The sequence below is a fragment of the Mastacembelus armatus genome, chromosome 15 (genome assembly GCF_900324485.2).
Source record: "Mastacembelus armatus chromosome 15, fMasArm1.2, whole genome shotgun sequence".
Lineage (NCBI taxonomy): Eukaryota > Metazoa > Chordata > Actinopteri > Synbranchiformes > Mastacembelidae > Mastacembelus > Mastacembelus armatus.
The window spans coordinates 11,181,474-11,197,209 of record NC_046647.1 but is presented as its reverse complement, the minus strand read 5'-3'; the positions used below and the strand labels follow the sequence as shown (position 1 = coordinate 11,197,209).

The 15,736-nt window shown below is 41.1% G+C and overlaps 1 protein-coding gene across 2 annotated transcripts in view; it reads right to left on the bottom strand.

The window, feature by feature from the left end:
- Positions 1-15,736, bottom strand: part of slc35f3b (solute carrier family 35 member F3b) — a 37,767-nt gene that overhangs the window by 8,155 nt on the left and 13,876 nt on the right. The window contains exon 1 of one of the 2 annotated variants that reach the window (XM_026309685.1): positions 7,187-7,356. The exons of the other annotated variant lie outside the window; for it this stretch is intronic. Coding sequence (XP_026165470.1) covers positions 7,187-7,262 — 76 coding nt within the window. The 5' untranslated portion in view covers positions 7,263-7,356. Of the gene's footprint in view, positions 1-7,186; positions 7,357-15,736 lie in introns of those variants that run through there. 2 annotated transcript variants of the gene reach the window in all.

The following is a 15,736-nucleotide window of genomic DNA, read 5'->3' as shown; positions in this document are numbered from 1 at the left end:
GAAAAACTGTGGCAGTAAAGAGAAATGATTCAAGATCCTTGTCGGTATTGAAATGATGAATCAGCGAGCATCAGAAAAAGAGAGAGACACACATAGATGTCTTGGGCACAAGGGTGAGAATTATGTTTCTCTATTCTGAGCTCCAGGTCTCTTTGTCTCAGTCTGAAGGTCACCGTTTGTTTACACAGCCCTGTTTTTGTCCTTCCTGGGCCACCGTCCCACATCCTGTGGCCCTGGCCACTGCTCTGTGCTGCAGCACAGTTTAATCTTCCAAATGCAGAGATGGGCCAAGTCAACAAGCGCCCAGAGAGGCACTGGGGTGTTTTTCATCTCTGGCACATGTGAACACAATTAGTGAAGTGTCATGATAACATGATTCCTATCATGCAGCCTGCACACAGCTATTTGTGTAATACTTGTTATAGAATACATTTTCACGTTTATTAACTTAAACAGTACTATAAATTATGCTGAGACATCAATGTATATTCATTTGTTTCCCTCTGAAGCACTGACTTAATAATGGACTTCTTTTACACTTAGCTTGACAGTGACTGATTGTACTGTATTAACCTTGACTGCTGGTGATGAACAATAGCACCACTGAACTCATCAGTGTTAGAGAGCTGGATCTGTGTTATAAAAAAAACTCCTTTGGAAATAACATTTTAAGTCATTATTACCATGAGTGAAACATCTGAAAAGAGTCAGCCAGCTCTTAGTCTTTTCAATTCATAATCACATCTCAAATGTCAAAGTCCTCCCTTAACAAGAAAATAACAGTAAATTATCTTTGGTTTTATTTTTAATAGGTTTAGTGGCAGATTACTGGATTAGCAAAGATTCTTAATTTAACACAAGATGAAAATATCTCCTTCCATTCAAATCTATGTCCAAATGTACTTAAATGGACCCAACAGGCATCTGTAAAATCACTCAAGACAGAAAGAAAGTGTCTGGTATCCTTATAGGACCAGCTTTCGATCCACCCTGACAGCTGCATGTGGCTTCTCCTTGTTGCCTTTCATTTCAACCATCTGGCTGAATTAGGGCTCACTAACGCCACTGAATTTAGCATGCCCAGGTAAACCTTGTCTCAAGGGTAGTGTTAAAAGAAGATTTTGCCATGTTGCTTAAAGCATTTATTGACAGAACACATAATCATTTTTGTGTTGCTGAGAAAATGAATTAGCTTTTACCACTAAAGGCATCAAATCAATCTTTAGCTTATGTGATCATTTTGCCTGCCTCCAGTGTCAGCAAACTGTGTATTGAATATACTTTCCACACCATGTCGAGCGCTCCACTGGGTAATGAGACTCAACCAGTAATTAACTAGCCAGATTACCAGTTTCTGTTCCATCTCAGTCTCTGGTTCTTTGCCTTCCAACCAGCCACATTCCCACTCTCGTTCTCCTCCCTCCCCCTGCAGTCTCTGCAGTGCAGATCTCTCCTGCTGATACAGTAGCTGCAAATCCCAAACGTGCCAGCAAAGCCCTGCTTGACTGCCTGCTATCACACTTCACAGAACCCGGCCTGACAGGCTGAGAAAGCCCCGCTATGTCTCTCTGTAGTTCTCGGATCAGGCCACCACCCACGCCATCCACATCTCTCTCTCTCTCTCTACAGCTCTGCTTTTCATTGAGCAAGAACAAAAGGTCCTCACAGGCAGTGGTGACGCTAGCATCAGGCTTGTTTTGGTTTGCCAGGGTGGACGTACAACTGTCGGAAGTGCTTCACTTGGACTACAACTGAGCAGGACACAGTGAGGTAAGAGAGAGGTTTGTCTGTTTGGTGACGCCTCTGTGAGAGGCGGAGTGCACCCCAGCGCTGTGCCTCAGTGATTCAACAGGGTAAACAGATCAATCACCAACACAGACTTCATAAAAACTCTTCTCCTTGCCTGTGTCTGTTCTCCATATTCTGATGAATATGAATTGAATGGTGAAACCTACTCAGTCTGTCATTTTCATAATCGAACAATATTGTATAACGTCCTGTGTCTGGCATCACACCCAGTTTATGTAAAACCTTACCTTAAAAGGTCAGTTGACTTTACACTACTTTCAACCAAAGAAATAGTTCATGTTGACTGTGTCGTCTCAACCAAAACTATCTGCATGGTTAGCTACAACTAGAACTGTCATCTGTTCATCTTTATTGTTGACTGTCACACAGCATTAATCACTGAATCAATACCTGGATAAAAATAAATTGTTCAGGCCTGGGTTGACTTATTTGCTTTGTCATTTCTGACATGTACTGTAAGTCAAAGGTGAAGTCTTCAAAATAATTTGTTAACTATTAACTATAAACTATGGAGGAAGGACGGTAGTTCTGTCATGCCAGACAGACGGTCAGACAGACAGGCATCACGCGAACAGACAGCAGTTGTTGTCTTTGTATAATCTCTGTGCCTGACAGGCAGTAGGGTTCTGTGATACTTGGCGGTGACAGCTTGGTCAGGCCATGCTGTCAGTCAGGAGGCTCATCTGACAAACCTGTCCCGTTCAATAACGCAACAGAGAGACAGGCGGAAAACACACCCTGCTGCGTCGACCAGCTGATAGGTGGGACCGCATGGGCTGAGGGGACAAAGGCCCAGGAGGGCAGACAAGGGCGGGACGACCGTTACTGATCCTGCTCTCCTTAATTCCCGATTTCTCCTTCAGACTCAAAGGACAACAGAGCAACTTCTTTACCAAACAGCAAACTTGTTGTTTGTCACTGCCCCGACCTGCGCAGCTGGTTCAACAGATGCTCATGATATGGGGTCAATACTGTGGCTCTGATGCCTCACTGGTTAGTGTCACAACAACACTGTGCAATCAAGCAGTGTGTGTGTGTTTGTTTATGTGTGTGTGTGCGTGTGTGTGTGTGTAGTAGTTAGTTATATGTGACACTGGGTACACTGCCCAACAGTATATCCCCCAGTCTCGAAGCATCCCTCCCTCTCTCTTGCAGTCCCCCACAACAGCGACTATAACGTGATGGACCTGCAGTTTAACAGACTGGCAAGGGTCCCAGTACTTACCACGACAAATCAATATTTAAAAGATTGGCCACAGTGTCCCTGTTGAAGTAATGGATAGGCAACCACTGCAGGTGTATAGTCTGAGTGCCTGCCCAAATGGCATTTTCTCCCTACCCGTTCCCCAAGGCCACTGATAACCAAGGGACTTACATAAACCTGACACAGGACTCTCAGGTACATCTTAACCGTTACATCACTGCTGTAGAACTGATTCCTTTTTTAAATGGTAACAAAAGAACAAGAAAGTTTATCAAACAAGATTTAGACAGAGTGAAATGCCAACTCAGTCATTTTCACAGATGAAATGCAACGAAGCACACAGCCCACATTTTTGCTGACACTATTTCTGGGCTGGTCACAATTACTACCACTGCTGTAGGCAAGATGGAAATATTGCGTTATTTCAGCTTTGCTACAGTTAGGACAGGCAGCCTTCCTGAAGAAAGCTTTTGGATAAACACGCTCAGTTTGGGATTATAACTTAGAGCTTCCTCTTTACACATTGTTGCAGAGGATTTTGCTCATATATGAAACACATTTTTACAGATGATTTTCGTATATAAAGTACAATTGAGATATGCAGCAAGGAAGCACACCTCATATGAACTAAACTAAATCCACTTAACCACTTTACAACAATCTATCTGTTCAATGAAATCTCACTTATTATGTGGTAAACTCTCTCTGCACACGTGCTCTGCATTTGATAAAACCTTGCCTTTTAATAAAATAAAAGCCCTGTCATTTTGTATTCACTGCACACTTATCAAGTGAGAAAGGTCGGTTTTACTTTATTAATTCAGACCGAAGAAGAGACCTCACCGTTACATCTGTGACTACCTTCAAAGTCGACTCCAATAAAATACAAAGGATGAAAGTACAACTTTCATTCGGCTTGAAAAAAAAAATCAGCTCCAGAAATGATATGATCTTTTAACACCACTTATACAGGTCAAACATATAAATACATATGTATAGTATGTACAGCATATGTTTGACCTTTGTTTTGGCAGATGCTGCCTTATCTCCATACTGAGGTTGTTACTATTCACACAAGGCCAAAATGTATATTTACATACAAATAAGATACATGCAAACAAGTACACACCTCGGATCATGTTTTAAAATTGTATTGCTACCACTTTTTAGCCCAGTTGGTTCTCTTTTTGTTAAATACATATATAAGTCTCACACTGAGTGTTAAAGTCCCGCATTTCTCAAAACGTCTCGCTGCTGTCAAAACAATAAATTGATAATCTGCCATTAAAATCACAATAAGAAGGTTTAATTCCTCATGTTTTTGCCAAAGATCCAATAATATGTGAAACAAGTGACCTAATGAGTTACGATTTGCTGTCATTCGATGCTTACAATGCTGTGGAAATTTTCAGTGACCAGTGACTTGGGGAACTCATGCACACTAACTCACTTTTCAAAAGATGTCTGTTCGATTTCAAAGCATGTAATGAAATTACAGAGATTAAAGGGGCTTCTATGAACTTCTTGTCCCAGCCTCTGACGACTTGGGAACAACACAGACATTCCCCAAACCCATCCTTATTGGAAACTAATTTATAAAGAATCAATAATTATCATTCATGGGCTGCTGCCTGGGTAAATTTGCCACAAGAACATGTAGCCTACAATAGAAGAAAAAGTAACTGCAGATGAAGCCAGTGAATCAAACCTGTGGCTGTAGGAGATGGAAGGAGCTGGCCACAAATGGACAAAAAAAAAATCAATATTAAAAAACCAGTGGAATGTGCTGCCTGATGACAGATTATTGTGTTACTAGCCTCAGGATGACAATTGTACCTCTAAGTCTGATGTCAGATTTGATTGGTGGTGGTTCCACCTTTCCCTCAAAGCAGCTCAAATCCATCTGACTTGATAGTTCTTAAGGAAACGCGTGTTTAAATCCAAAAGCAACAAATCAGTCTCCTGAGTGTGATTTCACAGAGCCAAGTCTGAGACATCATCTCCTGCTACACTAACACTATATGGAACTGTGAAAGTTAACTGGGCACAAAAAGAGAAGAAAAAAAAAAAAAAAAAAGAAGGACCACCTGAAGATCCCAAACTGCAATAAATAACTGTTTGGCAGTCGGGTGCACGCTGTTAGTGAGGAGATCGCAGGTTTTGGAGCTGCTGTTACATAAGTAGCACAGTCTGAAAAGCTGAGTGTTGATCCACTGCGGCCCCCTGTGATTCCCTCCTCCTTCAAAGCAGCTGCTGAAACAGGGAGCCGACGCTCCCATCGTAAACAGCTTTGACTCCCTTCACAATACTGTATCACCCACAAACATACACACTTAAAATCCTCTCTATCCCCAGTCGCATGTAGCATCACGTATGTTAATTCCACAGACACTTGTCAAATAATACACCATCCCAGTTATTGAAATAAATAAAACACAATATTTTTTAGCTTATATTGACACTAAAAATCCTTGATGATCCAGCAACAATGATTATCCCGAGTTTACAGTGACTGAACAGAGGAAACAGCTTAAACTGCTGCAGCACCTTATTCTAATTTGATAGATTTCTGCAGTGCCTATATAAACCTGCCCAAAAAAAAATTCCTCATTCTTATTCTAGCAGCTAGTCTAGTCATAAATTATGAATAAAGAAGTGTTTTCAGATGTTTTCCCATTAATACACCCAGATTGTTTTAAACTCCCACACAACTGGAGCAGCATAGTTTCAGGACTTAGCTTAGCTCTCATGTACTGACTGTATAGAAAAACAAACAAAAAAAAAACTAAATAGAGGGTGAGAATTAAAATACACAATGTTATTTTACTGTCTTCACGTGACATTTGTGCAAGCTCCACTTACTGTGGTGTCTCAACTGACTGGTCCCCCATCAGTGTTTGCTGAAGGTACAGCTACCACAATAGATAATCAGAATATCATCATTTAGGACTATTTTCACATGCTATGTGCCATGTGATGTATAAGAAATGAAGGTTACAGAGTTAGGTACCACAAAATGCAATTTTGTTTGAGCAAATGACTTAATAGAATTTAATTCTTATCTATTTTTTTTTTTTAGGTTTCCTAAAAAGACGTACAAATGTGCTAAGAGATGACTTAAGCTGAAGAGTGATGAGAAATCAGCAGCTTATTCTCCTGAACACTCAGACATTTAGTACTCCTCTGTGCTGAGGACCAGATTCACTGCTTTGCAGAAGCATGAGGTTGAGGAGAACATCACAGGAAACCCAGTGTGCAGCCAGGAAGACAGTTATGACATGATACTACACTGAAGACACTGAAGACAGGTGTGCTGAGAGTGATGCAGCAACACACACTGGGAATCAGTACAAAGGAGTCAGAGAAGACTTGTCCCTAAATAATGATCTGTCAGTTTCCAGGTTGGGCTCCTGCAGATCAGAGGGGACTGTCAAGACAAAGAAGGGAGAGTCCTTCAGAGACTGAGCCGTCGTGAAGCTGATACAGGCAGCCCGAGGAACAGTCTGACAGTCCTGTCACAGGGACAGTAACGCTGGGTCCGTGTCCCAGCTGCCATGGCGCGATGCTGTGGCATTTTAAACGCGGTCTATGATGGGCGGAGGGTGGGCAGTGTGAGGGGAATCCCTGCTGCAGTAACAACTTAAAGACTGTCCCCCGAGCATTAGCACATTCAGCACAGTTATTATCGGACCGGTATGAGTCACCTTTCCTCCAGAAATAAATAAATAAAAACATCAATGCGTCGATAACATAGGAAATATGACAACACAGCTCTAATTCCTGCTAGGTCAGAGATTGTCTGCAGCATCACGTGGTGAAATTAAATAATAAACAACATCATGCGATTAGATTCGGAGTGAATTTGGCAGCACCTGGTGCGGGGTTTTGGTGAGGGTGCTGTCCGATGTCAAGTGTTTGCAGAAATGTTGCATCATGGATTCAACGTTGAGTTAAGCGCCTCAACGATTCCTGTGTTGTTTCATGTCGCTGGCAGTGAGCTTGTCTAAAGTTGATCCATGTCTTTAAAAAGCCACCAGTTTATTTAGGTAATCTTTAGAAAAGATCTTTCATCTGAATATCCTTCCTCTGTCAGATCACCAGGAGGAAGCTGCTAAATTCGGGGTATTTAAAAGCTGCAGCAGCGCGATCTAAATGGATATGAACTCTCCCTACCTTCCACTTTGGTGAGGGTGAGCACCGGACTGTTGCAGGCGGACAGCGGGGCAACCCTTGCGGAGTGTTTCTTCATGATGATGATGAGCTCGGATGGGCTGAGCTCTAACCCGCTTCGACTACATCCCTGAAGCTGATTTGGTGCAGACACCAGACCTCTTGATGGGACCCTTGATGTTTCTAGAGCCGGTCTGCTGGTCTCTGTCCCCTCGCACCCATCCAACTCCCAGTTAATGTGTTTTCTACCTCTGCTGTATCCCCCCACCCACTTCCTCCACTTGCCTTCCCTCCCCAAATCTGCTGTATCCAACGCGTCCTGCCTGGTCTCTCCTCACGTACAGTTTGGCAATTACTGCAATTCGATAACGCCACACGTCCATCAGTCCTCCCACAGCATCACAGCAACAGACAGTCCGACTGAAGTGATTTCTAGTGAATTAAATTATAATGGATCAAACTAATCCTCATTTTTTTCCTAAGGGACCATGTGGAATCTCCGCATAGAGACTCACAGGGGGTCCCCAGACCCCACATCAAACTATATAACTATAGATATATATAACTTTATATTTCTAAATTTCACTTAGGGCTTTGTCATTTGGAAATGTTTGTAAAAGTAAAGTTATATGTTTTATTTATTGCTAGTTAAAAATAAGAATCCATCCATGCATATCATCCATCCATCCATCCATCCATCCATCCATCCATCCATCCATCCATCCATTCATCCATCTATCCATTTTCTATACCTGCTTATTCTTATTTAGGGTCACAGGGATCTGCTGGAGCCTATCCCAGCTCTCTTTGGGTGAAAGGCAGGGGTCCACCCTGGACAGGTCACCAGTCCATCACAGGGCCACATAGAGACAAACAACCTCACACACTCACACTCACTCCTATGGGCAATTTAGAGTCACTAATCAACCTGACATACATGTTTTTGGACTGTGGGAGGAAACTAGAGTACCTGGAGAAAACCCACACAAGCACAGGGAGAACATGCAAACTCCACACAGAAAGGTCTCTGCTGGGTTTCAAACGTGTGGCCTTCTTGCTGTGAGGCAACAGTGCTAACCACCAATCCACCGTGCAGCCCTTAAAAATAAGTACCCTACAAAATAATTCATTCTTCAATACTCATCTGACATTTTAGATCACTGATCCCTGTTATGATGATACTGATAATATATAGGCTTTCAATTACTGTTTTAAATCCTAATGCTTTACTTCACTACAGCCCTCAATTCTTGACACAAGCAGGCTCAGGTATTAGCACCATAGCTGTTCAGTTGTGTTCTGTAAACCGATCATTATTTATCATCATCATTATTATTATTATCACACTGCTATAACACTGCTAACACCAAAGTCATCTCTAGTATCAAAGTGCAGATTAACTCTTGAGCAGCAAATACAAAATAAGATCATGTGGTGTATGTGTCAGTCACTTAATACTGTGTGTGTGTGTGTGATGAGAACCTGTAGTGTATATATATATGCAGTGAGGCTGATATCAGTGAGATAATGCTCTTGTAGGCTTTACATGCTGCAGACTTTCCTGTGGTGAATCCACACAAACCTGTTATACTGAATGCTCTTACTGAAATAATGCTGACAACAAACAATCAAAAATACGATTTGTTTTTATGAACATCTCCAGGATTATCAATTTAAATTTTATCTAATCCACAAATAAACTGACTGACACCAGGTTAAGCTCCTGATGGAAGTCTCATGTCACGTGTTTTGGACACACATCCCATCTTTGACATTGCCAAAGTCATCACAGTTCAAATTGTACTTGGAGAAGCTTTGAAGTGGGCGACACTTTCAGGCTCATCTCTGAGGCGTGTGAGATGTACTGGACACATTGTCAAGTGTCCTGTGACTCTTGTCTACTGGCTCTTTCTACCAACAACAGAAATTGATTTTGAAAAGCTAAAGTGACAATTCAGAGCTTCACATCGAAATCTGTACCACTTTTAAACTGAGCTATCTAGCATAGAGCCATCCAACTGCAAATGTGCCTGACACCCTTTCTCTCCCTGAGAAGCCATTATATACAAAGAGATAATAATCAGAGGAAGCAGATTGCTGTCATTGGTGCAATTTGAACTGATCAATATTGATCTGAGAATGCCTCTGCTGTCCCCGTAACCCTGTTTTAATGGTTTTAAAGACAAAGATATGTGTGTCTCTCTGTATGTGTGTGTAAAAGCCACTGGGTGTGAGTATGCCTAAAGGAAGCTGCACTGAATAATTCACTGGTTAGACTCTACCTCGTGCAAGAATCCAGTGCCCTGCCTAACTAGGACAGGGTGCTCTAAAAACACTCTGCTCAGACCCATTCTGACATCCCTCAGAAGCAAAATCCACTTGATCCTATACTATTTTCCATTGCTTCCCACTCCTCCTGTGTTTGGGTTTGAAAATGGGAAATGTCAGAAACAGCGGATGGGAGCTAATGGATGAAGTGCAAGAACTCACAGTGAATGAACTAAAAGAGGAGCACAGGATGTTTGATGGATAAACATTATAAACATGTCACCTGTGAGTTATATTGTTGTGTGTTACAATGAAAGATTCCACATCATCTTTTTTTTTTTTCTTTTTTTTTTTTGTGCGTCTGCCTGACTCTCGTTCGGGTCCCACAGCTGCCAGCTGTCTTTGGGAACTAATGCTGTCAGTTTCCAGTAAGTTAGTATGGTAAGAACATGGAGATTCAGTCAGAAAGCACATGCCATGATATAAAAGACAAGGAGTTGGAAATAGGTGGAGGGGGTGAGATCATTAAAAGATCCCAGCCAGTGACTCATAGACTTTTATCTGCAAACACAGAGGAGGATCAAAACGGTTCATGCTCTGAGACAGCACATCACAACCCTCTTGCTAACACACATTCACACACTGTGTGAATAGGGATAAGTGTGCATGAGCAATAAAGACATGTAAAAAGCCAAATCCTTTGAGGGTTCCTGCATCAGCACAGCCATTTCAATCCCTATTTCTACCCAGAGACTGAGAGAAGCAGATTAGAGACGAGGGGTGATTATTCTTCTGTGTACAGTGGAAAGCTCTCCAAAGACAGACTTGTACTTTTCTTAAATGATTATTCAAGCTGAATATAATGTGGAAAGTTGCAGTAGCCATTTCTCAGGTCAAACAATTTCTAAGTGCACCAACCTGTGCTGCCATTTTATGCTGGAATCAACCAAACATGGGAATGTTTCCTGGAACAAAATAAATCCAACTGTAAAGACATCAAGAGACATGACATTATAAACAATGATGCTGTAAGGCAGCTATAGGGAAAACTGGGGGAAATCTCACAAAAATGCTCTTGTAGCAAAGAAGCAATTAGTGTGATGCTAATGCCCCAGTTACCAATACACATGATGGGCCAAAGAGCAGGTGAGTATTGCTATGGAAGCTCCACACCTAGATTAAAACCTATCATGTGGCCCCAAAGAAGGATATCAAGCCGTGTGGAACAATAAGCAGCACAACTCTCCAACCCTAAACATAAAATGCACATCCACTGGTTTCACAGGCACCATTATAGGATGTGTGCAAAATCTAATTATACTAAGTGGCAACAGCACAGCTCAAACCCCCTGTTTACTTGTATTGACTGTCAGTTTATCACTGTTCAGCCGCACATTTGTCATGATGCCTTTAATGCCTGGAGGCATGTGATATCATTCTAAGTTGCTTCCTATCCTCTCTCACTGCTAATATTATCATTTATATTAACCAGCTGAAAAACAGCAATCTCATCAAACCAAATTAGTAACTAATTCTATTTTACTGAGAATCCATAAAGTGGCAAAATCTGACAGCAGAGGTGGAAGATGGTGGAAGATGAGTTACCTGGAGCGGTGAAAGGTAGGGGTAAATGATTTCTTGCTATCTGATAAAATGAATCAAAACTGCGAGTGAATGTGAGTAAATGTGGCTGACCTAATTTGTATACTGCAGCTGCTTTCTACAGAGCTGCTGTTGACATTATTGGCACTTCATATCCAATGACACATCTAATGTCGATTTAAGACAAATCAGTTCTTTGTCTAATGCCAATAAAAGTATTTACTGTGAGCTTTACTCAGCTCAAACTAAGAAAGCTTGGAAACAGTTTGCATTCCTGGTCACAGCACCATGAAATCAGAGTACATCTCCACATAAATCACATGTTGTTATTGGTGGTATAATAATGTGTGTTTCACATAACAAATGTCAGTTTTACTCACTTAACAATTGTGTTGAAAATCAAAATAAGCAAAAATCTACAGGAAAAGAAAAGAATAGAAGAACAGTCACTACACTTGGATGATTTTAAACAAAAGCTTTATTTTTATGTTATAAGAATAATAATAACTGTAAAATAACTATCCTAAGCAGTTTTCCTGAAGGCTAAATATATTTTGGAACTCTCCTTAATAAGTTTAACATGAGTTTAAATGTGCTAAGGCTGGATTGGAGATGATGTTGTCAGATTCTAGAGATGCAGCAGTGAGGTGCACAACACCAACAACCTCAACGAGGAGGAAGGGCAGCCAGAGATTGTAGCACATATACAGTATGATTGTGGTGGCTTTAGTCTAAGTACATCACAGGTTATTTCGAGAAAAGTATCAGCAGTTGACAGTAGGTGCTGAGGAGAGTTGGAGACAATAAGAGGCTGGCAGATGTGCAAAGGCAATCTCAGGCACAGCAGGGGCAGTGGATGAACTGGGAAGTGAGAGAAGTGTGGAACACAGAGGTAGGTAGGATTAGATTCATGATATGTGAAACCTCTGATGTGGATTGTGTATTTTGTGGTACTTACAGTTCTCTGGGAGTACTACGAGAGGAAAAAAGTTTAAATATACAGAACTGGCTATGGAGGCAGAGCAGCATGGCTGAAAAATTACAGCTTGCCCAGTGGAGAGGAGAGTGGATGTAGAGGGTTTGCTCACAAGTCAGTTTTTTTTTTTTGCTCCATTCAGTGAGTTAGGTATAAAAGGGCTGAGCCTAAAGAAGGTAGTGAAAAATGTGGCTGACAGTGCAGGCAACTCTAGTAAATGGCTTTAGAGGAAAAGAAAGGTTTGGCACTGGGGCAAATGTAAAACTAAGAGAGTGGATTGATACAGTCTGTAGTTGGTTTGTGATTTTGAGTGAGAAGTCTTCACAACTATTGGATGGCCATTATATTTTTTTATACACAGTTATGTCCAAATCAGTTATCCATCCATCCATCCATCCATCCATCCATCCATCCATCCATCCATCCATCCATCCATCCATCCATCCATCATTTATACCCACTTATTCTTATTTAGGGTCACAGGGATCTGCTGGAGCCTATCCCAGCTCTCTTTGGGTGAAAGGCAGGGGTACACCCTGGACAGGTCACCAGTCCATCTCAGGGCCACATAGAGACAAACAACCTCACACACTCACACTCACTCAGTGTTAATGTGTTAAAGCTAGCATGCAACTTAAAGCACTGCTCAGAAAGATGATAGCATGCCTACAGACTCTTAATCTTATGGTACAAAGGCACTTTGTACTAGTTTGAGGTTTTTAAGTTAAGTTAAACCTTTGTCAGTTTATTCAAATGATCAGTCAAATTCATATTTTGCAGTACGAGGTTATATAAAAAATGAAGTAGCATAAATCCCTTCATTTTAATATTACCATGAATATTAATGCTGCACCGATGAAAATGAATGGCAAATATTATCTTTGCTCTCTTTAAACAAACCAAAGAAGATTTCAGTGTTTGCTTTTATACTTTTATCATCTCTGAACTATCTCTCCCTCCAACGTTCAAGTCCAGGTCATTTCTGGCTCCTGCTTAGCATGGAAAACAGGTAGCAGAGGTGTAAACATGAGAGCCAAGGGATCATTACAAGTCTGAAGTGGAAAATGTAAGAGGGAGTGGGGGTGGCATTGAGTCCTAAATAACAACTTGTTTCAAGTACCAAAAAGGTCAATTCAAATTAACTTTCCCTCTCTCTTGGTCCTATACATTTTGAGCAGACGCAGCTCATCCCTGGAAGCAACTGGCTGTCAAGGTGCTGCAACCAACAGCTGTTTATTGGATTAATGGCCTCAGTGGTGTCCCCTGGGAAGTAGGAGGGAGAAAAACTGTTCTCAATTTTTCCCATTTTAGTTATAGCGCAGAGCTACATGGATTTTTCATGCACACTTGAGACCATATACTTAAATTATGGTTGTATTATCAGTTGCAGTGTGATGGCATTTTAAGAGGGAATACATTCAAATATACACTGACAGTTTTGGTAGTGAAGAGTATTTCCACATATACTCGTCAAAACGATTGTAATGAGTGTTTGGAAAATCAAACTCTTGTTGTCTGGGGAAATCAATACTTCAATATACTTCCTCTGCTGGACAAGAGCAGCATAAAATTATATGAAGGAATAAACACTGTTAGTCCAGCGTAATTAAGGTCTGGTGATGTTGCTCTCCACAGAGATTGACAGCATGTAGTCATCCCCCATTCGCTGTTTTATGTCTTTGTATGCAGTCTAAAGCTATGCTGAATACAAGATTACCCAGTTGTTTAACTTGTCACAATTTCTCCAACTTGTCTTATTCTGATATTTTGTTTGTTTGCAGTCAAAATGCAACAATATTCACTTTATGCTCACAGATGACTAAGAAACCAGCGACTATCCACAGAGAAATAGCTTAATTATTTGTTGATTGATTCACTAATTAACCCAGCACTAGATTACAGAGAATGCAAATGAAGTCTTTCCCAAACACAGTCTGTCTAGTCACTTTAAAAAAAAGAGTATGGGTCAGAGAGCATATGACCGTCTCCCACTCAAAATGCAATGTTGTCTAGGAAGAAGACTGAATGAGCTGGACTGGCTGCCACTTTTGAATAAATTAATGTGGCACTTCCTCTTAATTACAACCACAGCTAATAAAGTACAGCAGCATCTATTTAATGCTGCCAAGCTGTAATACCTAGTGATAGCCCTTATAATCACACTCTACCCCGGTGGCCCATGCTTAATCAAGAAGAGTGAGTCTCCATTAAATTTACATCCCACTAGAGGAGTCAGTTCCCAACAGCACATTTCTCCTTCCCAGCCAAGGCTGTTTCAAATCTACAACATGGGATGTGTAAAAGTTTTTTATGTGGTGCAGATTGACTGGCAAGTGTAGCGGTTTTAGCTCAGTGTGGAGTCCTCTGCACTGTCATACACAAACTAAACTGAAACAAGAAAGATTCTTATCAGCACCTGACTCAGTGTCGTCAAAGAACAGGGGTATAAAACTGGTTTTGTCACATTGGCAGGTAATGTTGAAACAGCATGGGAGCTGTAGTTGTGGGAAACATGCATTGCATCTCTTAGTGTTAGACTTCTTTTATGAGTTGTGGAGTCTGCTAAGCTCCAAATGTGATCATAGCTGAGCTTATTGATAAGGTGTAACGAAGACAGCACAGGACATGAACAGCAACAATGATCCTACATTACCACTACTCCAGAGGTATTTAGTCTCCACATAATGACAATATAACTTTCTGGTCACAAGCCTGTTTTACCAATATCCATCCATCATCTACCCCAACAATTCCATCTTACACTGGGCAAGAGACAGGGTACACTCGGGACAGATTACCAGTCGATCACACGGCAGAAAACCATTCACACCTACACAGAGTTTCAAGTCACCAGTTAACCTAACCTACATCTCTTTGGGCTGTGGGAGAAAGCCGCAGTACCCAGAGAACGCCCACACAGACATGGGGAGAAGTCCTCACACAGCTGCTGTGAGGCAACAGTGCTAACCACTCATCCACCATGCTGCCCACCCTCTACAACCAGCATCTTCCTATTCATTTTAATGAAAATTGCTAATATATCAGCAAGAGGATGCCCCACTAACAAAAATAGGCCGTGATAGTTAAATCTTTAGTACCAAATGATTGTATCTGTAGTATATGCTACATGCTGCTACTGCCACCTTCAGGATCAAAGAAACTGTCCTGCAGCTGCTGGTTAAAGAGAGGATAATAACATGTTTTCAGTCCAATGAATGGTGCTGGCTCCCTCTGATGTCAAAATGTGGTATGACTATTTCATCTTCAAGCTTTACTAAAAATGCAATGTGACCTGAATAACTTTAATTTGAGAATATGTATTTATTTCATTTTGCACCAGTGTCCAGTGCTTAACTTTACTTTTAAAGCATTTTTAACATTCTGAGCTGTCTCTGGTCCTGAAACAGAAAAAGCCTCACAGCTGGTTTTCTAGCTTGACCACACTTTTCTCACTTTCTCACTTTCCTTATTCGAACTGTTCTCAATTGCTCCAATTATGGTGCCACATATTCAAAAATGTCTCTTAGTCACTTTCATTCATATCAGGCCATTACCTGAACCCGAAAAAGTGGGCATGAAGTTCTACCTTATCATGTTATATAACCTTTCATTCTGCTATAAAACAGATTTAAAAATAGAGGACAAGTGCTTGTAAAGTACAGTATTTCTTCCACTTAAATAATTTTGTCAGAAGTAATTTATACCTT